The 26,242-nt window shown below is 32.3% G+C and overlaps 1 protein-coding gene across 4 annotated transcripts in view; it reads right to left on the reverse strand.

Annotated features, from left to right (window-relative positions):
* Window positions 1–552: 552 nt before the first annotated feature.
* The window catches only part of SUZ12 (SUZ12 polycomb repressive complex 2 subunit), a 40,284-nt gene continuing 14,594 nt past the window's right edge, over window positions 553–26,242 (reverse strand). For 2 of the 4 annotated variants that reach the window (XM_057501125.1, XM_036906291.2), the window contains 13 exons: window positions 24,923–24,972; window positions 21,671–21,756; window positions 19,834–20,065; window positions 18,627–18,720; window positions 15,797–15,868; window positions 14,570–14,675; window positions 10,940–11,117; window positions 8,174–8,265; window positions 7,812–7,955; window positions 6,758–6,915; window positions 6,164–6,362; window positions 5,654–5,733; window positions 553–2,911 (listed from right to left, as the gene is read on the reverse strand). In XM_057501125.1, coding sequence (XP_057357108.1) covers window positions 2,566–2,911; window positions 5,654–5,733; window positions 6,164–6,362; window positions 6,758–6,915; window positions 7,812–7,955; window positions 8,174–8,265; window positions 10,940–11,117; window positions 14,570–14,675; window positions 15,797–15,868; window positions 18,627–18,720; window positions 19,834–20,065; window positions 21,671–21,756; window positions 24,923–24,972 — 1,837 coding nt within the window. In that variant the 3' untranslated portion in view covers window positions 553–2,565. The remainder of the gene's footprint in view (window positions 2,912–5,653; window positions 5,734–6,163; window positions 6,363–6,757; window positions 6,916–7,811; window positions 7,956–8,173; window positions 8,266–10,939; window positions 11,118–14,569; window positions 14,676–15,796; window positions 15,869–18,626; window positions 18,721–19,833; window positions 20,066–21,670; window positions 21,757–24,922; window positions 24,973–26,242) is intronic. The other 2 variants (XM_057501126.1, XM_036906292.2) reach the window with 1 other exon arrangement.

Genomic DNA, 26,242 nt, shown 5'->3' on the forward strand with positions numbered 1-26,242 from the left:
ACCAACTAAAACCATTAGGCATATGAGATTGACTTAACAGTCTAATGAAAAGGAAGCCATGCTTAAAAGAAAAGCACAGAGAGCTTTGTAAGCATCAGCTCAAGGAATATACAAAATATGTACAGGCGACTTACTAGTAAATAGAGCAAGAAACAGCTGAATTCTCAGCTCTTCTGTGAAGTTCTCCCCAGGCCTTCTAGAGTTAATTTCAATTACTTGTATATAGTTGATCATACAGTGTATCATTTTACTTTACAATTTCGTATCCACTCTAGTCTGAGTTTTTTGAAAGCCAAGATAAATTTTTCATTAAAAAAAATAATCCACAAGATGAATAGATGTTAACTGATATTGACTGATAATAATTTGAACTATAAATAATTTTGTTTTCAATACTAGTTGCAATTGATGTTAGAACTAAAAGAAGGATTTCACATTAATTTTTTAAAATTTCTTACTAGCTGTGATTGGTGTTACTCATTTTGGTTCCTTACTATCCAATCCATCATTTTGGTGTACATGTTAATACATAATAGTAAAAAACAAAAAAAAAACAGAATACAACTTTTATATTATTGAACTTTATGTACAAAATCATTTGATTTCAAATAAACATTTAATGTAAAAACAAACATTCTTTTAAACTGATTTTTTTTTTACATCTACTGTACCATTCAAATGCTTTATCATCTTACATGATTTCTTCAAAATCTCTTATCAAGGGTACATATAGAAAAGCATTTTTTTATAAATAGAAACAAAGGGATTTTTTTCAGCTTTTATTATAAGATGACATAAAAAGTTTACTCAACAGAAGTAATTTTATTACTATTTGGGGGAGGGAATCACCAACTTTTTGTGCAAACAATGCTAGCCTTCTTTTAAGCATTAAGAGCATAACTGCTTAAGAAATGACATAAGCAATAATTCTACACCTACATCTCCCCTAAAATAATCTATTTTTTTTACATATGTGCACAGCTTTAGCAAATTAAAGCCCGAGAGAAATGCTCGAGATCCACTATCCAGAGGCATGATCAGAGTTTATTGTTAACTCATGATTTGGAGAGCTTATCAACAAGGAGTCTGTAATGAAAGCTGCAGTTTCCCTCTTTCCTATTTTTTTAACACAAAAATCAATGACTAAGAACTTAATACTGGATGACAAATCACATCCACACTATTAGTTAAATAGCCTCACAGTTTAACACATCTTAAAGACCAATCAAATCAGTATTTACATTTTATAAATTTCTGAAGACACCATTAGAAAGCTTATTTATCCCTTCATTAAACAAAATAGGGAACTGCATCTGATGGTGGTGGAATGAAATAAAAAAATTAAAAATACCTGTATTTACAGCAGCATTGATCCTTTATAAATAAAGAATATGAAAATGTAATTATCTTTAAGGATAATAAAAAATTGAGGTGATGTTACTCAACCACAGTGCTTGGAGTTGGAATAAAAAAACTATTGGTGCTTGTTAATGTGCCAGTAGTGAAACCACTTTCTGTTGGAGAAAATCCAACCGCAAATATGTGCATAAAACACACATAACACAGGGTAAAACTGCTCAAAACCATTCAAGTCAGCTTATCTATATTGGATATTCTAATTATGAAATACATTACAAAGACATCCTTGCAAAGAAAAAAAGTTAAAATTTTCAGGTTCATTTTTATAAAACATTTCCTCCCTCGAAAGTGGCATCTTAGAAATCTCAAACTTGTTCTTCCCTTGGTTTACAATCCTAATGGAAAGATGTGGATAGCTGTATTTTCCATGTGATTACCTAATTGGAAACAAAAACAAAAACAAAAACAAAAACAGCAAAATGTTCAAGTTTAAAAAAATATACTGGGTGAGCAATGCACTAAAATTATCCACATAAAAACAAATGGTCAGTAACCTCACAAACTAACATGACATTTCACTGTTGACAATGTGAAAAATTAACATGTTCTCAAACAGGCATTAAGATGAAGAAGTGCTATTTTAAAATTGTAAAATGAACTTACATAATATAAAACATATTGTGATTCTTCACTCCAAGTTGATAAATGATTTCAAAATCAAGGATCAAGGTTTGATTGCAAATAGTAATGCAATATAATTTCACAAAAATCTTCATTTAAAAAAAAAGGGAATCACATTCCAATTTTCCCTTCCCAAGAAAATGTCTCACAATTACGAAGTAGAAAAACAGCCAGTCACAAATGCAAAAAACATTGTAATTTAAATATATGAAATTTAATTTCTAGATTATCAATGTATTTCATAAGACAACTGTTGAAGTTAAAAATACTTTCTTTGAAGTATTGCTTTTCATGCTCAAACTAGAGAATGTTTTAATGAGATCAATAAAACTGATATACATATAATGCTGCATAATGAAGTGAAGTAGAACCCTGATACAAATATCCTTGTTGAAATCATTTACTTCATCTAACAGTGCCTGTTTGGAACCTATGATTAAAAACGAAAACAAAACTCTTCCTAGAGGCTGAATTCCGTAGAATGCAATTTCAGTGTTTGTCCATAATATGGGGGGTTAAACCTTTTCAGAGTTTTTGTTTTTTGCTCTGTTTTGAAACCCCTGAGACACCATCTGTTTCCAAAGCTTTCTCTTTTGAGTTAATTTCACTAAATCCATTTGCTGTCCCATTTTGTTCTTCAGTGATTTCTTCATTTGCAGGGGAAGCAGATTCTCCTTTTTCTAACTTTTGCTGCATTTCACGGAGCTTGGTAACAGCTTTATCTATTGACATTATGCTAATAAGATTAAAGTCATGCATGCTGACTAGATGAAGCATGAAGTTTCGACACAAATTCTTCTTAATTATTTTCTGTCCATAGTTTTCTACAAACAGCATACAGGCATGATTCATTTGATTGTCAGCAATAAACCTGGTTGATAAAAACAACATGAAACATCAATAGTACTATAAAGCACTTCTGTCACAGGCAAGAGTGATAACTATTACAGAATGGCAAGACTATATCCAAATCCATCCAGTAACTGATGATTTGCAAGTAGTAAAATGATAGTGAATCTGAGATTCAATCACCTGAATAAGCTTGTCATTTTAGAAATTTAGAGATCAAATTTAACCAGCTCTTAAATAGCTGTCACGTTTTTCTTAATGAAATTACATATGGCAGTATTAAAAGTATAAACTATTTCCTTTTGGCAGCACGACTTTCATTAACTCCCTACATATTTGTTAACTATCCCCTTTTTCTTTCCCTTGATCTTGACATACTCTAATTTCAGATGCAGTCTCTCTCTACATGGTAATGTTTTGAGAAAGTGAAGATGTCACATTTGTGACAACACTGATGAAAGCTGAAGTACATTATGCTGAGTGAAATTAAGTTAGAGAAAGACAAATACTGTATGACCTCACTTTTATGTGGAATCTAAAAACAAACAAAACTCAGAAAAAGAGATCACATTTGTGGTAACCAGAGGTGAGGACTTGAGAGAGGGAGACTTGGAGGAAGGTGGTCAAAAGGTACAAACTTCCACTTACAAGATAAATACTAGAGATGTGATGTACAACATAATGGCTACAGCTAACATTGCTGTATCGTATCTAGGAAAGTTGCTAAGAGAGCAAATCCAATGTAATACAAGGAGATACAATAAAAAATAAAGGAAAAAGTCTATATGGGAAGATGGATGCTAGCTGAACGTATTGTGATAATCATTTCACAATATATGTAGATCAAACCATCATGCTGTACTCCTTATATTTCTTAAACTGAAACAAATTAAAAATATAAAAAGCCAAACTAATAAAGAGAGAGAGAGATGTCACAATAAATGTGGTACAGTGGCTGTGTTGGTGGAAGGCAAGTAGAGTGCATATACAATGAATGAAATTTGCGATAACCAAATAGAGAATGGCTGCTCAGTTACTCACTGAAACTGTGAGTCCAACAAGACTGTGTAGGTTTGCCTGCAGATTTTTTTCCCTTTATCTTTTTTAAAAAAATTTTTATTAAGGTATGATTGATATACATTCTTATGAGGGTTTCACATGAAAAAACAATGTGGTTACTACATTTACCCATATTCTCAAGTCCCCACCCATACCCCCATGCAGTCGCTGTCCATCAGTGCAGCAAGATGCCACAGATCCACTATGTGCCTTCTCTGTGCTACACTGTTCTCCCTGTGATCCCCCAGGCCATGTGTACTAAACATAATACCCCTCAGTCTCCCTCTCCCTCCCTCCCACACCCCTCCCCTTTGGTAACCACTAGTTCATTCTTAGAGTCTGTGAGTCTGCTGCCATTTTGTTCCTTCAGTTTTGCTAAATTGTTATACTCCACAAATGAGGGAAATTATCTGGCATTTGTCTTTCTCCGCCTTGCCTGCAGATTTTTAAAAATCCAAAGTTTACCCAACTACCTGCCACTTTGCAATACCAGTATATAATGAACCCCTAACAGATCTGGATGAAGGAATTAAAACTTTGACTAAAATTCTATCTTAAAACTGGCATATTAGGACAAAAGGAAAAATTAATTTGACTGAAGCCTCCACATACATACTTTATTCATAACTGAGTTTTAATGACTAGACTAGGAACCAGGCTTTTTACATTTTCTGTAAAAAGCTAGATAGTAAGCTTTGCAAGCCATATGTGATCTCTGTTGTCTTCCTTTTTTTCTTTTTTTATAGTCACTAAAAATGTGAAAACTATTCTTAGCTGAAGGAGGTATACAAAAAAAAAAGCTATGGCCCAGCACCCAGACATCTGGAATAGAATTTACATGCCAACTCCTCTGCAATCCCCAAGAGTAAAGAAACAGAAGTGCCCCCTCCCATTTATTTCACTAATCTATAAATGAAAAAACCTTGGATGCTTGTGCTATAGAAGAAAACCTTAAACGAGGATCTAATAATAAGGTAGAGAAGAAAAATATGGGTATTGACAAATAGTTCACACGGAAAAAGGCAGATCTGCAGGTAAAACATTTGGAACATACTTCTAACCACAAAGGCATGAAAAGTAAGAACTGTTCTATCCTGACCTCTATGAGATAATAAATTAGAAAAGATATTCTGAGTAATTAAGCAATTTTTAAAAATTGTAGTAATAACCATGGTTAAGTAATTTTCAGGATTTCCAGGTATGCAGCATGAGGCATATTATTTTGTATTCCCTGGCAATAAAAGGAATGAAAAATTGGGACATAAAAAATAAAATCTATTTGTTAGATGGAACTAGAACTTTTCTTATACATTCTTTGACTATTTTTCTTTTTCTTTTTGTTAAAGTACCATTGATATACAATCTTACGATGGTTTCAAATACACAACATAGTGGTTTGACATTTACCCATATTATCAAGTCCTCACCCACTCCACTGCAGTCACCATCTACCGACATAAGATGTTACAGAGTCATTGGGTTCTCCGTGCCGTACTACCATCCCCGTGACCTATGTATGTTGTGACTATGAATTACTGTGAGCATCAATATTTTTCTTTGTGCAATTATAATACTGTGGCTTAGGGTAAGATTTAGGATGCATTATGTCTAATGGACTTTTAAATAAGACTCAACACAGGCTTATAGAATTTGTAAGCAGCAAAAAGAGCAAAACAGAAATGAAATAAATTCAGAAACACCCTACCCATGCTTCATGACATGGAGGTTCCAGAGTTTCATTACTTCTTTCTCTCCTTCATTAACATCAGAAAATTCCTCAATTTGCTAAAAAAGAAAAATACCTATTAAATGCAGAATACAGTTAGCATTTCTAAGAAAAAATTGTGAAAATGTCAAAAATAGAACTTTTGTAACTAAAAACAGCCCAGCTTATTTATACAGCAAAGTAGCAGTGTTTCTTAAAAACAACTTTTATTTAAGTAATTTTAAAAGGGAAATCCTAAGTTATGAAATAGTTACCTATAAGTAAAATGAAAACACACAGTACAGAATCATAAAAAAAAGAAAACCTGCTTTCCTTTAAATGATACAATTTTTTAAATTATGGATTTCTGAATTCCTTCATTTAGGAAAAATCCTTTACATTAAGTCAAACTTTTAATTCATATTAAACAATAGTTTTCAAACAAGAATCATTTCATCATAAAACATTAAAATCATTGCCAATAATGATAATGATGATGGTAATAATTACTGTAATGGTTTTTTCTCTTAGCCATTCAGGATCTTTTTCATCTTCACTATCTACTTCCATTTCTTGTGGGCGGAGAGGTAAACAAGTATCACTATGGAAATACAGACGATTGTGTCCACTACTGTATGTTCGTTGCTGTTCCACTTCTCCATCTTCAGATTCAAGAAATTCAGACATGCTTGCTTTTGTTCGTTTTGGCCTAATGAAAAGAAATGTTGATATAATAATATTAGGTAACAGGGCTAAGGTTCTTTTTATTTCTTATCATCCAAATAGAGTATATACCTTTTTTTCAGGTTTTTACCTAAGCATGCACACAGTAACTTCCACTGGGTGAATTCTCTAATCCCCCTAACTACTGCAGCAATAGTGACATTAACACTTAAAACAGAAAAAGCTAAGCGGAGGAAGTGAGAACCGCCTACAGAAACAGGAGCAAGGGAGAGCTATAAGGCAATATACCACACCAGAGACTCAGCTAATACTGAACTGATTCCCATCTAAATAGTACCTTTGTCTGGCTCCCCTGTGTTCCTTCAAGATCATCAACAAAATCAAAGAATAAACTTTTGTTTTATGACCTTTTTCACCAACCTGCACACAAGAATGTGTGTGATAGGCGTTCTCTTTACTGGTCCATTCCTACTAAATGCAAATCCAGGTTGGCGATGAATATCCTGAGGATTTCCTGCATAGGAGCCATCGTAACACTCATTGATAGAAACATCTATCCTAGCACCTTTTGGATGATACTGTTAACAAAAATGACATGGTGTTTAGAGAAAGAAAATATTAATTTTCCTATACTAAACACCTTTCCCTCCAATTTAATTAACTAAAAAGCACTTGTGGATTTTTAATGTTTTGAAAACTAAAACAAGCCAGGCATGCCAGCATGTTTGTAAAAACGAAGTCAGAAGACCTGAAATTAAAAAGATTTGTGTGAACATGGATGGAGCTACAGGGTATTATGCTCAGTGAAAAATAAGCCAGATGGAGAAAGACAAGTCCCAAATGATTTCCCTCATTTGTGGAGTGTAATAACGAACCAAAACTAAAGGAACAAAACAGCAGCAGACTCACAGACTCCAAGAAGGGACAAGCGGTTACCAAAGGGGAAGGGTGGGGGAAGGCGGGTGGGGAGGGAGGGAGAAGGGGATTGTGGGGTATTATGATTGGTATACATGGTGTGTGGGGGGTCACAGGGAAGATAGTGTAGCTCAGAGAAGACAAGTAATGACTCTGTGGCATCTTACTATACTGATGGACAGTGACTTCAATGGGGCATGGGGTGTACTTGATAATATGGGTGAACGTAGTAACCACATGTTTTTCCTGTGAAACCTTCCTAAGAGTGTATATCTATGATAGCTTAATAAAAAAAAAAAAAAAGAAAAGAGAAGAAAAAAGATTTGTGTCAGAATAAGGAAACTGCCATTTAATTCAAAGAGTTGGTGTGAGGATGATGCAAGAATATATCTGCACTATACAAATATGTGTAAACCATGAATCATTCATTGTAATTCATGCATATCACAATCCATCCAAAGCAAAAATTTTGGTATTTTGCATGAAGTAAGATTTTTGAAAGACTGTCTCATAATGTACAATATATTATTGGTGAACAAAAGAATGAAAAGTTACTTACAACATAATTGAAGATAAATCTGCTATGGCAGAGTTTAAGATGCTTGAGTAAACTATAAAGTTTGCGGCAGTTCAGAGTGCACCAAGGGCAATGGAGGTCATCTCTTGCTTCAGTTTGTTGTCTTGTATTGTTGTTATAAAGGAACTTTAAGGTAACAAAAAACAAAACAAAAAAACCCAGCAAATCTCCAATATACACTGTTTCAATATCTTTAAAAACAGTTAAAACAATTTAAAAGGAAAATAAAAGACATTCTTTCTACTTGAACATGCCAAAATATTTTAAGATTAATTAACATGCAAAACAAAGGCAGTTGTTCATGATTTCTTAAAAAAAAAGGGTCAGTGTCAGATATTATTTACCTGATAAAATATTCTTAATTTTTGTCGGTTTTCATTTGAAGGATCTTTTTCTTTTCTTGTTTGTAGATCTGTAGTTAATGATTCTTTAACAGCTGAAAAAATATATACTTTTATATTAATGCAAATACTTGCTTATAAAAACATAATTTATCTTGTGAAAATAATTAAACATTAACAGTTTCACAGAATTCTACTGGTGATATTTAACACAATTTCTGTTCTCACCCTTAACTGATGATCACAGAACAATCCCCTTAATCAGTACTCCTAATTAAATATTAAGGTCTTTACTGGCAGGAGCCATTTTTTTCCTTTAAAACAACCTCTTATGTCCTAAACCATTATAAAAGTAACCCCAAGTATGTAGTCACTAAAATGTTCTAAGCACTCTGAAGTCAGAGTATGGTTTTAACTGGTCTTTATATTCCAAGTGTATAGCATAGCAATGAGCAGACATCCACTAAGTGTTGGTTTAACAGACATTGGAAATAAAAGTATTAATATCACTCCAAATCCAAAAGATAATCACAATTAATAATTTTGGAATATTTCTACAAAAATAAACTTGAAATGGATTAAAGACCTAAATATAAGACCTGAAGCCATAAAATTCCTAAAAGAAAACATAGACATTAAACTCTTGAACACTGGCATTAGCGATTTTTTTCTGGATATATCTCCCCAGGCAAGGGCAATAAAAGCAAAAACAAGTGGGACTACATCAAACTAAAAAAACTTATGCTTTTGTTGAAGGAAACTACCAACAAAACAAAAAGGCAACCTACTGAATGGGAGAATGTATTTGCAAACAATACATTTAATGAGAGATTAATATTCAAAATATATAAAGAGCTCATATAACTCAAAACCAAAAAAAAAATTTGATTAAAAAATAGGCAGAGGACCAGAATAGACATTTTTCCAAAGAAGAAATACAGATGACCAGTGGACACATGAAAAGATGCTCAACATCACTGATCATCAGAAAAATGCAAATCAAAACCATATTGAGGTATTACCTCACACCAGTCAGTATCAAAAAAGACAAGAAATAACAAGTATTGGCAAAGATGTAGAGAAAAGGGAGCCCTTGTGCCCTGCTGGTGGGAACATAAACTGGTGTAGCCACAGTATGAAGGTTCCTCAAAAAATTAAAAATAGAAATACCATACAACCCAGTAATTCCACTTCTGAGTGTCTACCAGAAGAAAACAGTATCACTAATTCAAAAAGATACACATTCAAAAAGATACATGCAGCCATATGTTTATAAAGCAGCAAAATTTACAAGAGCTACAATACCTAAGCATCCATTGAAAGATGAATGGATAAAGTATAGTGGTATGTATACAATGGAATACTACTCAGCCCAAAAAAAACGAAATCTTGCCATTTGCAACTATATGGATGCACCAGAGGTTATTCTCCTAAGTAAAATACATTAGAGAAAGACAGGTATCATATGATTTCACTTATATGTGTTATCTAAAAAAATAAACAAAACAAGACAGAAATAGACTCATAGAGAACTGCTGGTACCAACAGAAATGGAGGGTAGGAAATGGGGCAAAATAGGTGAAGGGGATAAAGAGGTACAAACTTCCAATTATAAATAAATTCAAGTCACAGGGATAAAAAGTACACCATAAGGAATATAGTCAGTAGCTTTGTAATATCTTTGTGTGATGATGGATGGTAACTATACTTCTTAAGGTGAGCATTTAGTTAATTCATATAATTATTGAATTATTATGCTGTATACCTAAAACTAGTATTATATAGCAACTAAACTTCAATAAAAATTTTTTTTGGTATAAATATTTCATTGCAGGCTTAAAAACAATGCTTTAATTTTTCCTCACAGAAGTAACCATTACATATATACAATTTTACATAAAACTTTTTCTCGGTTCCTTTGAAACTCTTACCTATTTGGCCACTGAGTATTTTGAGGAGTGCTCAGACCACAATATACTTGCGAAATCTTTTCCCTGACAGAGGCCATTTCTTGTATTTCTTTAATCTGACTCTTACAGTGACTTGCATACAATGAATGGACATGAGGGGTTAAAGTCAAAGACAGCTGTCTTAAGGCTTCTGCTTTCTTTAAAAAGAATTAAATAAAAGCACAAGGATGCTCTCAAGTCAAGGACAATGTTCCTATCAGGCAGATACAAAATGGCAGGACACTGCAACCTGGGCCTTAACTTAGCAGAGTTATGAAGATCCTTGTCTAGGCCTAAAACTGTAAAAACACACTGAAATACTGAATTTAGTTGTTCAGCATATACAAATTTTTACATGAATTCTAAAAAGCAGACAGTTTCAAAATCCTTTAAAGCTGCAATCCCAAAATCTAAAAAGCTCTGAAAACCAATCATTTTCTCATGTTTGAAGCAAATTTATTTAGTGGAAAAACTTGTCCTAAATTAACATGAGCTACCTATAGACTTCATTTGGAGGTGTCACGTAATACATGGCACAGACATTATATAACATGTCATCTAAAATTAAAACAAACAAAAAAACCAAATTCCCAGATGTATGTGGCAGAAAGATTTTGGATAAAGGACTGTTGATCAGTACTTTAACACACAACTTTACATTTAACATAGCAGGAACCTAATTTACCATGGCTCACAATTTGTCTATTAAGTCAAAAAATATTTCCCAAAGATTAATTATTGGAGCAAAAGACAAATGACAAAAGACAAATCTAAAGTCCTAACTCTACAACGCATTATTTTGACAGCAATGTTTTCTTACCAATAGTTTGAGTAGGTTTAACTGAACCAGGCTTGTTTTCTTGATGGAGGCTCTCTGAATTTCTAGTGGCAAGAGGCTTGGCAATAGGAGCTGTAGATTTATCATTGGTCTCTCCTGTCCAACGAAGAGTGAATTGCAATGTAGGTCCCTGAGAAAATGTTTCAAATGGAGGCAGCCTCTAGAAAAGATAAAACATGCAAAGAGTAAAGATTCTGTAGAATGAACTGAAAAAAAAGAAACCCAGTATTTATTATGTAAATTACCCTGGGTTTTATTTAAATCAGATTTTTCCTTGAAAACCTAAAATGCCTACAGGGGTAGCCAGACAAGTATATGTGAGGCAGAGCAGAGAACATAAGTATGAGTGGTCAGGCTGAATAAAAGAGGCAGCCCCTTTTATCAGTAACAGCTAAATTGTTGCTATGTGCAAACGATGGCCCAGCACAGGAAGATTTTTTGATTTTTCAAAAGTCAGAAATCCAAGTTCTCATGAAGACATCTTGTTTTTATATGCTGGTAACCAATTAAAAATGTCTTAAAAAACAACAACAAACTGCAGCACCCAAAGCTTGCTAGTTTGCAATCTTTCTTAGACAACCAATTACTTTCTTCTTGTATATTCAAGTTACTGCAATTAGAAATTTTCCTTTGACTTCTCTCAGCTTCACTGACAACTTCCCCTGCTTCTCTGTGGATTTTGGGACACTGAACTATCTTGGCTTTCCTCCTCCACCTCTCATCACTTATGAGAGGACTCTTCCCTTGGGCTCCTTAATTCCTCGCTAACATTTAACCATCTGCCCCAATCTCTCCCCCAACCTCAAGGATTTATCTATTAGGCTGGTGATCCCAAATTGCTTCTCCATTCTTTATACTTGATACACTCTAAACCTGTGTATCTCCAATTGCCTGTTAGACATTGCCACATGAATGGTATCAACATCACCTTGAACTAAAATATGTTTAGACATGAATCTATTTTCATTTCTTTCTTTCCTTCCTAGTACAATTATTTCTGTTCCTAATATTATCATTCTACTAGTGACCCTAAGCTAAACATTTTAGAATTATATCTGACACCTAATTTTTCTTTTGTGTCCCTTATATAACCATGTATAGATCTGTACTACCTTCTTATTACAGTCACTCAGCTGCTCTCGTTTCTGATTTTTATTTTTCAATTCACATAGATGAGACCAAATAATCTTCTCAAATACTGTTTCCATAATATTCCCTTTTATTGAAACCTTCAATGGGTTCCTATTTTACTGCCATATAAGCCTAAACTTGTGTATCTTTATTACAAATAATCCTCTTAAAACTCTAATTTTAGACTGGAATGAGGTAAAAGTGGAATGAGGTACCTGGTTTTGACACAGTAAGTCCCTATCTAGGAATTTATCTTATAAAAATACTTGCAATGCAAAAAGATACATGTGCAAGTATAATTCACTATATTTTTGAAAATGTAAAAAGAATTAAAATAATCAAATTATCCGTTAAAGCAGCACTGTTTTAGTAAATCATGGGGCACTTATTTAAAAGAATACCACAGAACTTTTAAAAAGAAAGACATGTAAATAATCTTATTTAAAAGTATGCCCATTTCATATTGCCTCAATTTCTTGGGAAAAACCAACAACTCATATATATCTTATTTTCTTATGGATAAATGCAATAAACTTAAAGATTAAAAACATAAAGATAATAAATACCTACAGAAAAAATTATTTGAAATCCCATCACCTAGAGGTAACCATTGTTATAATTTTAGAATAAGTGGGAGTATGTATACTATTATGTTGAAATTAAATATGAAAATCTTGTCAAAGTACCATCCCTTTCAATGGCTATCTTTTTAGATTTAAGGTGTTTCCAATTTTTCACTATTTAAAAAATTTTGACAAGACCTGTTATCCACATCTTTTCAGTTAACCAGTTACTACCTTGTGACAAGATTGTAGAACTAGAATTAACTGTCAGTGACTATACAATTTAAAATTGTGTTCATATTGCCAGTCTGCCCTCTAATAAGGTTGTACAACTTATTCTTACATTAAAACATTATTAAGAGTATCTGTCTTCACCTCTCCAAACGGAAACTGTCAAGTCTTTTTAACTGTTGCAAACTAGTAGTCAAAAGTATTATCTGATTTTGTTTGCATGTCTTTGAACACTAGAAGTTTCACTAATAATGAATACCTTTTTAAAAGCTTGCTAGTCATCTATATTAGCTTAAGAACTGCCTGATTGTCCTTTATCCATTTTTAACATTAGATTGCTTACCTTTTTCTTATTAATTTATAAAACTTTTGTATCTGTAATATTAGCCTTTTTATGTTACAAATATACTCCCCAGACCATCATTTGTTTTTAACTTTAGGTTTTCGCAGTATAAAAATTACTCATTTAGGTCATTTTTATTTAAATTTTTCTGGCTTTTGCATCATACTTAGAGAAGGACTTTCCTCATAGCAAGATTTTATTAATATTCACCTACATTTTTTTTTGAAGTTATTTAGTGTTGATTTTTACATTTACACGTATGACCTTCTGGAATTTATTAGGTCTAACTTACTACCAAATGGCCAGAGACCAGTTCTGTCACAATTAATGAACAGTCTTTCTCCCACACATCTAGCACCAGTTTTATCAGACTAAATTCTGAACGTAAACAAAACTATTTCAGAGCTATGCTTCAGTGATCTGCTTGTCCATTCCTATGCTTATTATACTACACAATTTAATTTCTTTTAACTTTTTGGTATTCTACTATCTGGTAAGTTAAGGTGCTCAGAAAACTTCCATAATTTTCCTTAGTATTATACTATTATGTACTATTCTGGTTAATTTGAGACTAATTTTCAGGCTTAAAAAAATCCTTTCAGGTTGATTAATGATTGTGCATTGAGTCCCCTATACAGAATTTTATTGTTGTTAACAACCATTTGATCAATAAATATGAGAGATGCCCTCTCAAAAAAATAAAAATAAAAATAAATTAAAAATTCTACCTTATTGTAGCTCAGAAAAAAAAAAAAAATCCTTTCAGGATTTTGCCTGTGGTGGTACACAGACATAGTATATTTTGAAATAAATGACAGTTATCCTGTTGAGTTTGCCTATCCAAGAAATGTATGTATGCCTATTTATTCTTTTAGGTCTCTTAGAAGTTATTTTTATGTATGCTGCATCTTAAGTTCTCCAGATATCTTGATAAATTTATTACTAGTCATCATATGTTACCCACTGGATTTAAAATAGCAGTTAACATTTATTGAGCACTTATTTTATGCCAGGCACAATGCTAAGCATATTCATTTATTTCATTTAATCCATCAAATCTATGCCTCATTTTACAGATGAAGAAATTGAGACACAGATGCTCAATTAAGTAACTTGCCAGAATGCCACACAGCTAGGAGTGGAGGTCTGAATCTGGCAGTCTGGCTTCAAGGATAATGCCTTCCATTAAGTACTGTGACTTGATAATTTTTACTTGTGTTTTTCAAGGTATAAAAACAAAGGACTCTTTACTTCCAACATGAATTTACATTTGGGGAAGAAAAACATCAATTAAAAATGGGAGTTCATAACTATAATGTGCTCAACCTTCTAAGCAGTCCATACCTTCCCATCAAGAATAGTCTCCCATGTTGCTCTTTTCTTGCTTATTGGACATTCTTCCATTTCCTGCATGGCTACTTCATATTCCCCATCTAAAAGCTGTAAACGCCTGTTAGACAAACACATACACTTTAAAGTAACCTGTGTATTATTTTAAGTACACAAATTCTACATCTTTAAACTTATACTAAAAAGCATTTATTAAATTTATAAACTGCCTTACATACCCAACAAGGTTTTAAATATACCTACACTTAAACATTTAAAGTATAATATGCCTAAGGCCTCAAAATTTGGTAAGTTTTAAACATTAAGTATAAAGCATGTTTGCAGGCTTTATACCTTTAAAACTGGGATAACAATGTTAAAATTGCCTTAGGGAACCACTAAGAATTACACCCTGTTTATTTTTTAATTACTGCAAATATTTGAACTAGAATTCTTGATTTTTTATTTGACCTGTAAACTGATTAGTCAATCAGATACCTATAAGATGGGGGCACCTGGCACATATAGGTGCTCAATAAACATTTCATGGATTAAAGAATAAATGAAATACCCGTTTAACCAAATTATCAAATTATACCCATACTTGTGGAATAGTTTTAATGTGTGTGTACATTCATGTATGTATAGTTTATATTTTCCATACTGTTAAGCATTAACACTATTAGCCTAAACACCACTCTTCAACCATGCTCAATACTTGTGTATAAAAAGAATCTGGCTTCTCTTCATCAGTCTTAGAGAAATTCTGTTATGTGATAATAGCTAACATTTATTGAGTGCTTACTATGTGCCAGGCACTATTTTAAAGACTTTATATGGCTCATTTAATCTTCCCAACAACTCTATTAAGAAGATGGGATTATTCCATTTTTCAGAACAGGAAACTAATGTAGAAAGGTTAAATAACTTGCCTTAAATGTCACAGTAGGTAGCCAGAGCTAGCAACTGAATCCAGGTAGTCTATCTCCAAAGTCTGACTCAACACCAAATGATTTGAGACTTAAGAATTTTTGTCTTTATGTTATGCTACTTGGATTTATTCTGCTTCAACAGTACATCAGCAAAGCTACTCAGTATTTTAAAAAGCTGATTTTATTTGAATAGGTAATACATTCGTATACTTCTAAATTGAAATGGAGATTCCCTCATGCATTTACATGGCTACATAATATACTATTTTATAGTTGTACATTTTAACTATAATCCAATTTACTCTCCTACCTGAAATGCATGAGGCCCCTTTTCCCCAGCCTCATCAACAGTGCTTTATCAAGATTTTTGATCTCTGCCAAACTGGTAATGGGAAAAAATAACTCAGTGTGCTTTTATAGTGAGATGTCTTATCTTTTAAGAAGAACGATATGTATTTTTTAATAAACATTTTTATTCTCTCTCTTGCTCATTCTATTGGGCAGCATTTTTTTTACTTTTTTAATTAGGATGGTCCTTTTATATTAGAGGAATGAGACATCTATCTGGGAGCTGAAATTACTTTCCCGACTTGTCATTTTGACTTGGTTTGTGTTATAGCTTTTTTTGTTTTCAGTTTTTATTTTGCTCAATTTTTCATATTTTTTCTATATGGTTTTTGAACTTTGGTCATTCTTTAAGGACAAGTGAACTTTTCTGAGACTATTATAAAAAAGAATTTTACATATCTAACTCCCCAGAATCTTGACTTTTAAATACTTTTCCTCTACTAAGGGGAACCAAGATTCCTTGAAGAAAAGGCCAATTCCAGAGCAGAATTAGAAAAAGGAGAATGTAATCCTGGAATATCTCTGTCCCACAAAATAAGGAAAAACAAAAAACTATGTACATCAAAAGGACAAAAGAGCTTACTTAAACGGGCAACTCCTGACCAATTTGGGGTAATCTGAGCATTAAAATAAATTAACATGACTAGATTAAAGAGACAGAAAAATGGAATTCATTAATCTATATTGACCAAAAAAAAAAAGTTGAGGGAAGTAATGCTTTTCTTTACAGAAAAATGCCAATAAATGTGGAAGAAATGATAGAAAGTTAACATTTGGCAACTGACATAGATAATTTATTCAAGCAGAATCATCAATGGATGTAAAACTGTTGAGTAAAAGGCCACTGCGGGGGAGAAAAGGACATTTACCCAGTTTCATGTATTACCACAGAGATGCGTACTGATCAATTAAAGGGAAAAGGAACTGTTACAATGGAGCAATATAGTGAACACCTTAACTGAGTGATCAAACCTAGTAACCTGTGATATGCACAAAGAACACATCACCAATTAGTATTCCAAAATGTTTAACCTGAATCTACTCAAAGGAAAACTATCAGAGAAGTCCAAGATGAGAGACATTCTGCAAAAGTACAAGCTTGTGCTTAAAAAAGTAAATAAAAGTGCCACAAAAGGCAGAAAGCTCGAGAACAATTTCAAATTGAAGACGACTGGATACGGCAACTGACAACTAGCTACAGATCATAATCCTCATTTGGGGGGGAGAGAGGAAAGATCCGTAAGAGACATTATTTGGGTCAGTTGGGCAGAGTATTTATTGTATTTTTTACATTATGTTAAGTTTCTCAAATATGGTATGTTGTGGTTATGGAGAGAAATGTCCTTGTTCTTAGAAGATAAATGCTGAAGTGTTTTGCATTAAGTAATGAAGTAAGAGTGTCACAATCTAACTTTCAAATGGTTCACCACAAAAATAAAATACATACAAATAAAGCCTACGTGGGAAAATGTTCACAATGGGTGAATCTAGGTGAAGAGTGCATGGGTACTATTCTTTCAACTTTTTTTTGTAGGCCTGGAAATTTTCAAAGTAAGTTAGGAGAAAATTCTCCCATGGTTTCTTTTTGGAATTTTTTTTCACTAAATAAAAAGCAGCATTTCATACACAGAGTTATGTTAATACATATGTAAGGTAGAATTTCAAAAAGAATACAATGTACCCTCCACCTTGCCTAAAATAGAACTTACCAACATCAATATAGCCCAGTGTGCCATAACTGCTTCTCCCACAGACATAAACACTATCTCCTAGTTTGTTTCTGTTGTTTTCCATTTAAATCTTTGATCCACAAATTTCTGACTTTAAAAAAACACTACACTGTTTTCTATCATAGTAATATTAAGTGACAGTAAGTGATATATTCTAAGGTAATATGGTAGGCAAACTATATGCCATTATTCCCAATCATCTTTGCCTTGTTTTAAAAACCATGTACATTTTTTTACCTGCTGGCTAATAAATGACTACATTAAGGCAACAGTCTAATACTTTTTAAAGAGCAGGAACAATGTACTAGTTGCTTTTCTTGGCTCTTTCTCCTGTACCTGACTGACATTAAACTGTTACCAACCAGTGAGCAGCCTAGAACAAAAAATCATGACGTTATAGATTTTGTTTTCCAGTCAGAGAAGAATGCTGCACTGCTTCCTCCATCTCTTACTGGCACTAAGATGTTTCAGTCCTAAATGAAAAATGCAATGATTATAAATCTGTGTCCTTTGCTACCCTGTGCCAAATGCATGTGGACCACACAGTGACGATTACAATTTTCTTCCTTAACTTTAGTAAATACATAACCTCAAGATTTGCCCAGGCCCCACTTCATTCAGGTGTCTGCTCAAATATTTACTTCTACCAGAAGCTTTCTCCGTAAAACAACCATTCATTATCTTCATTTTTCTTCACAGCACTCACCACTAAGTGACATTATTTGATATATTTTAAGGGTGGTGTCTCTTTCCTCCACTAGAAGTTAAGCTCCATGAAGGCAAAGAATTGCCTTCTCACTAACTAGAACAGTGTCTGACAAAGAGAAGAAACTCAGAAAATACTTGCCAAATAAAGTCTTAACTGAGCCATTCAAGTAATTCCTCCTCTGTGTTTATTGCTTTCTATGTGATGAAGAGAAAAATTCAGCATTTACAAATGTTTTTTCATTCATAAGAATAAAGAGAAACAAAGGCAAAGAAATAATATCACCATTATATTCTGCTTCAGAATAAAGACATTTCTAGAACATTATAGGAGCCTCATTTGTCCATCAACATTACCTGTTTTTATCAAATACTGTCATTTGTGCAACAAATGTCTTTTCCCCATCTTCACGATTTCTTTTTCTTCTAGCTGGAAGTTCTTCATTGACATCTGAATTTAACAAACACTTCTCATGAATTAAATATTCAAGCAAAAAAAATGTCTTTTTTATGATATAAAATTGCTTACACATAACATACACTTATCCCAAAAGAGGTACAAATTACACTTAAATTGCAGTATAATATCCAGACGTACACTCTTTTTTTACTATATGTGTATGTCGTTTTTGACATTCATTAACAGTAACTCCATAATTTGCAAATGTTTTCTGTTCAGAATGATCTTCCTTGTTAGGAAAGAAGAAAAAATTCCCCTCATTCATGGTTACTTTTGAAGAACTTCAAAGCATACTTCAAGATGCAAAGATTATTTCTTCCAAGGTGCCTTTCCACTAAACTTCACATATATCTCTATTACATCACTCATCATTTTGCTGCAATTATTTATTTTATGTCTACCTCCTTACTCTTAAGTTGTTAGCCTTTGCTAAATAGGATTGGATGCTTTAATCACCTTTGTATCCCCAACACCTGTATGGTGGTTGAATGATTATCTCAAGGGTGGATTCAGAATTGTTGGAAGGATAGAGGAATCAATATGTGATAAGCAAATATAATAAAATGTTAACCGTAGAATTTAAGTGGTGGGTAGATAGGTGTTTGCTATAAAATTATTTCAAATTGTTCTGTATTATGAAATTTTTTCACAATAAAATACATGGGGATGAATTTATTGTTTGCTGAGAGACTAATCTGAAATACCAGTCTTTTCTATCAAATAGTCAATATGTTTTTACTGCATGAAATATGTTTCATCATGTAATAATGAGAATTCTACAGACTAAGTAAATTACTTAGTACAGCACAACAGCCATTAGTCTAAGAGCCAGGGCAATGTACCATAAAACTAATTATCTCATTAGACTCTAAGAAATCTGCAAATAAAAGCCATGCTATTGGAACCCATGCAATGTATTTCCAGTTCTACATAATTTTCTTCTTTAAAAAGGCAAAACTTTAATTAGTTAATTAAAATAACTCAAAAAAAAAATACTTTGCACACAATTATGAATACTATGAACATATATTGGTTCAATCATTCTCACTGACCACCTTCGTCTCCAATGACAAAATCTAGTAAAGTTATTAAAATAAAAATTACCAATATTTTCATTGGTTTCTCCATTAATCATTCCATTAAACTCTCTTCTTCCCGGACGAGTCACTCTAAATAGCAATGAGTAAGACTTCACCATATGGCTGTTACTAGGTTCAAATTCATTACTGGAAACTGCAAGGGACGGGAAATTTCCAGGTTTTGTTTGATTGAGGTCAGGATTCAAAGGCACCTGCTTTTTACCTGTAGGAACTTGCCTTATTGGACAACTTACATCCTGCAAAGGCAAAGATTATTAAATTATATTGATTTATGCATATGTAACCGTAAGAATTATCATAAAACCTCTATTCACAAATACAGGAAACATGGTATAGGTCATGTTAAAAACAAATGCTAAAATTCTAACTGTAGCTCTGAAAATTGCAATGAAGCAAGAAGAAAATCCAGGAACAACTATACTCCAAATACTAACACAATTGAGGATTTCTGTAATATAATTAATGATACAGTATATCCAATGTTTAGCTGATGGTCATCAAAACTTTAAATTAGAAATATGGAAGTAAAACCATGCTTAAACTCAAATAAATCAGTCTTTTGTATTTTCTATTTTAATAATTGATGGTACCGTTAGAAATGAAAAAAGATTAAAATAACCCCACTGTCACATTATGATATAGTAAATCCACATATTTAAATATTTTGTTTAATAGAAGCAACATTACCATCTTCTGAGTAATGTTCTGTAATTATGTAACTAGAGTTACCCTGAAAGAGCATAGGTGAGAAATTGAAAGATGTAGAAGACTTTTGTAACAAGAAAATATAGTACATATTTTATGGTAGCTTCTTTTTTAAAATAAATAGAATACATGCTTATGATCTAAAAAAATTCTACTCTGTGAAGGAGGGTAAAACAAGAAATCTCTCTTCCAGCCTCAAGGTCTTACACTCCAAAGCTGACTAATATAAGCAGTTGGTTGTGTATATCCAAGAAAATGTTTATGCCTATTATTTTTTTGGAACACAAAGAGGATATTAACTTTTCTTTTCTTTTCCTAAATAATAATATATTTTGAAGAATTTTCACACCACTGCTTGTCATATATATGACTGCTGGGAGTGGGGATATTTCTTAACTTTAAAGAATATATACTTACATTCCTGTCTCCTATCACCTTAGTCCACTCCATACCAATGCTCCAGCCCTGTTTTTAAGCCCCATATCACTTTACTATGATTTTGGAAGAACATCAGCAATAGGAACCTCTTTATAGGTCATTCTTACTCTTAAAATACCCAATGTCCCGAGGCTACTGAAAATGTATCTTGGCTTTGGTGGGTTGCCCAGGAAATCTAACCATCCTAACACTTGTTACTATGGTGAAATGATCTTATCTTATAAATAAATATCTGAAGCAGTGTTATTAATAAGCTAATGGCTGATAACACTGGCAACAGAAAAACTTTGCCTGAGAGTAGTGTTAGGAGAGAAAGTCCTTTTGGAAAAAACTGTCTCTTACGTGCCTCTCCTTAACTCTCTTAGCCCTTAAAAATATCAATGGGTACAAATAGCTAACAAAATAAGCTAACAGACTGGAGTGGTATGGAAGTGACTGAATTTATACCCACAAATGCTAAAAAAATAGTTTCTTCCCTTCACTGTCAGACTCCTGTAGGAGAAAGTTTTATGCAGATACTTGTTGCCAGACTAGGGAAAAAAACATGAAATCTGGTAGGTTGACAGAAGTTACTACTTTCACAATTCAGCCATCAACATATTAAAAACTTTCAGGGTTTAAAAACAATATATATGCATGAACATATTAAATTTACAATATTATTCTACTTTATCTACCAATATCACTTAATATGTTACCTTTCTTTTTTTGTGGCAAACTTTCACAAGCAGGACTTCCAGGGTAACGGAATTTTGTTCATTTTCTGAATTTTGTGTTGGCTTATCTAAACAGAAAATTGATACTTTAAAATATGTTTTTAAAAATATTAGTACTAATTTTCCAAAGCAGTGTGGGAATTTTAAAAAAAATTTTCCTAAAAAGAAGTCTTTTCAGAAGTTTACTCATTCTTTTTCCCCAGAATCAGCACCAAATTTGTAGCCAACTCTTTAAATGCCTTTATATATAGTTATTTAAATCAACCTTTCACAAGAAAACTGTAATTACCTTCCTACATACTGTGATTTTCTTTCAAAGATGGCAATTAATATAAAAAATGTGATTACTTCCGCTATATTTAACATTTATGATAATAAAATAATATAATAAACTGCTACTCAAAGTGTTGACAAATATTTAAAGCTTTGGTGCAAACAAATGAAATAGTTCAGGAGAAGCAATCATACACAAATAAACACTTAAAATCTTTTTCCTTCTCCCAAAATCTACCATTAGAAAATTACATAAAGATCATTTAAATTGAACTAGTTATTATACATGTTTCATTTTGAATACATTAACAGTGGTACAGAAATGGTTAAACTCCACATTAGTTTTACAGAAAAACTAAAAAGTTATCTGATTTGACCAAGATTTATGATCAAATAGGTAAGAAATTGGATTTCAAAAAACATCAGACATTATAAAAGCTATATGACATGTCATGTTGTCATTTCACAAGAAAGACCACTATTTTTTTTAGCTTTTTCTCCCAGAACTTCTTTAAGCCTAAATGGGATAGCAAAAATCAAGATGGTATATACTACCTAGGGGAATCAACATCTTGCTTTACAAAGTTCAGGGGTTTTAATTTAAACAATAGTCTATATTCTTTATCAACTAACAAAGACTTAATATTTAATCATTCATTATTGTTTCAGTAATATATAGAACTACGGTAATATATGAGTCCATGAACATATTCAAAAATAATTTTGTTCTGAGATATTGCAGAATACTTTTTTCCACTTAGAAACACCCTTCTTATGCAGGAGTTGTGCATAAAATACATTTGAATCAGTCCCTTTGGAAGCTGTATCCAGGGTAAAAACACTTTAATAGAGCAAAAAATAATCCAGTGTCTAAAACACAATAACAGAGACACTCTCCAACAATACTCACCATGAAAAACAGTACCCTAATAATTTCTGTGTACTCATTCTAAGCAGTTTCAAGTAGTTATTGCTAAACAAAAGTTTTCATTTAAAAACAAAAGAAAAAATCAGATTTTAGGGATTTTGATGTTGGTTTTCTATCTTGATTTCTTAAAAATATTATTTTGTAAAAAAAAAATAGACACAAATATACCTTGAATAGACAAGAGGCAACATATCTGCTTCTTCCTTCTTTCCACTAATTCAAAGTTATAATGGGAAATTATTTTCTGGAAACAGAAGTATCAACAGAGTTTACTTTCCCATTTACTTCAGTAACATCAAGAAAAAATAAACTTCAAGTGAACTGAAGCAATTTTTGAACTTTACATATTTTGTCATATAAATAGGAAGTTTAATTAGACTACATCTCAATTAATTTCCACTCATAAATCAAGTAAAAGTAATTCAGTTGAATTGATATTAATCAAATATATTAACTGATTAATATTCAATTAATATCCATCACTAATATCAGTGATGGATAATTTGTTTTTATATAAGTCCCTGTGAACAAAGGGCTATAACAAACCTATAACGTTCAAGTTATAAGCTATAAAAATACTAAAGTCCATGTACTTTAGAAGTACCACAGAAAACCAAATATGATGAATGATTAGAAATTAAGAGCTCTACAAGATGTTTTTAATGATTTAGGAAAAAAGGATATAAAACTACTACTCAGATTACTTCTATATTAAAGAATGGGCCAGACATAAGGCAAAAACTCGAAGTTCCACTGAGCTGCTAAAACAGTACCAGAGCTCTAATTTCTTACTTAAAAATCTGACTAGTTACCACACTGTTCTAATATAAGCACTTTGTTTATTAAACTTTGTTTTTTACTAAACAATACCAAGGATAACCAGCTTGCCATGTTTCTCATAGAATAGGTTTTATTCCACTGTATGACAGAGGATATACACACAAATTTAAGATGGACAAACCGAAGGCCTTTTATCAATTTTGAAACCAAGTGAAACTACCCAGCCTGCTTTCACCTTTTAATGAAGTAACACTTAAAACTGTGTACTTTTCTTTGTATAAAATCATATTGATATATCCCACTGATAGCAGAGGTTGTTTCAGTTGTTTTATTATTTTTTAAAGAATATGATGCAAAACATCAACTGCATACTCTTTTATGCAGAAAGAATCCTCTACTCAGGAGACTCTTCACTTCTTACAGGTTCTAAGTAAATTAATTAAAAATTTCATTAGTCTTTGTAATTTAAAGCTCAAAAGACACCGGAAATGAAAAATGTCAAAATATATTTAACTTTACAACAGATTTTCCCATTATTTTTTACATCTGATCTCTGGGAAGGTGATGGGTTTGAGTTGGGTAAGATGTTATACAGTATTTTATTTTTAGCAACAGAGCCCTAAAAGTACTCTTAGAAAATTTTACAGTACTCTTAAAAAGTTTAGAAATAAGTACTGTAATTTTGTCCATTTAGGTATAAGCCAGGTGAAGCTAACATTTACCTTCAAGAACAATCATGCCCAGCATGGATTAATTTAACAATTCAAAAATCCACTTAAAACTTAAATGGATAGCAAGAAAGCAATAAGGAAACCAGGCTCTTAACAAGATCTTATGTATATAAGGTCTACCTAAAAGCTTTTAAGGCAGAGTTTCTTGAAATTTGTTCCTAACACAACCTCCTAAATCATCTTGTTGATTTATTAAAATGCAGACTCCTAAGCTCCATCAAAACCCTACTAGATCCACCCTCTTTGTAGGATCCAGGTATATGTATTTTAAACCCACACTAAATATTTCTACTCACACTAAGATTTCAGAACCACTACTTTAAAGAGTTGCAAGTTATATCCTCCACTTATCATCATAAAGCAATGAATAGAATTGTTGTAGTAGTCAACTAAAGAGAAATGAAACGTTCAGAGTCAATATCTTTTCCATTAAATAATTTTATAAATCTACACACACAAAAATTTTTTTTGACATTCACAAAGGTGTTTTGTTATTAGAATACCAATGTTTAAAATACATACCATTTTTGTGGAAGAAACCAGTAAATGTAAGCTGCAGATGAGCTGACAAACTAAACAAAACAAAGTATTTTTTATCACTTTAACATCCTATAATAAAAATAGCTTACACTTCAAAATATAACATTGAAACAAGGCTAGTTCAGCTAATTTATAAATACATAAATACATCACCTTACTCTTAACTCTATTTAAGAATAAGGGCCCATGACCCCACACTTTCCCAATTAAGTGCATAAAAGAAAAAGAAAAAAGCATACACAATACAATAAAATTAAAACACCAAAGGAATAAGGTAAAAAAACAGACCACAAAATGAGAGGCAAGATAATTTTTACTATGCTTTAGTGTTCTACCTGTAAAATGGGGACAGGTTTCCCTTCTGGTAAGGGTAGCTGAATCCATGAAAGTGTATACATTTTTAAAGGTATGGAAATTGGTTTTCCTAATAAATGATATAGAACCAATACTTCCTACTGCAATTTGGAGTAGAAAATATACAACTGATTCAACATGCCATTTTCATTTTTAAAAACAATGTAAAAGGAAAAGGAAGCATAAACTATAGTGATCCTTCTGTTTTGAAAAATATCTATTAACAGGAAAACTATTAAGATGGGACATAATAAACAGAAATATCAACCAGCTTTTGTAGTTATCTTTAATCTGCAAAAGAGAACAATCTATTTGTTGATTTGGAGCCATTAATAATTTTACAGAACATAGTTTCTGTCATGTGATACAGAATCACATATAGAGGGCTATAGAGAACAGATGTTGAGAAAAGGGAAGCAGTATGGATCCCTTACTTGAGAAATTTACTCATGTCGAGAATGAAAGTACATAGTAGTTAAAGGGCAATAAGAAATCAATAAAGGGTATATTTTTGTTTTTTTTTAAATAATGGTCTCAATGTAGGCATTCTTATAATCAGAGGGGAAGAGTTATATAAAAACACTGAGGCAAGAGAATATTAAGGAGCAAGTAATGGTTGGAAATGAGGACATATTATGAAGAGGTTACTTTGTAACTTTGCCCAGGTCTCTTTTTCTTAGAGAAGTAAGAGGCAAATGAGATACTTCAACAGAAGATGTTAGGATGCCTCTATCTTCATAGTGAGGTACACAAAACTGTATGCTAAAAAACTACAGGGTAGGGGTCTTAAAGGGCATTTCTAATTTCTAGAACATACAAAGTATGCTAGGTATCAGTAGAGGACAAAATACAGAAAAGCAGAAGTTTTAGGGTCTAAGCAGAGTTAGAAAGCATAAATATACGAGGGGAGAAACAGAATAACAATGTAAGTATCAACAAAATTAAAAT

This window comes from Manis pentadactyla, chromosome 4 (genome assembly GCF_030020395.1).
Source record: "Manis pentadactyla isolate mManPen7 chromosome 4, mManPen7.hap1, whole genome shotgun sequence".
In the NCBI taxonomy this organism is placed as follows: Eukaryota; Metazoa; Chordata; class Mammalia; order Pholidota; family Manidae; genus Manis; species Manis pentadactyla.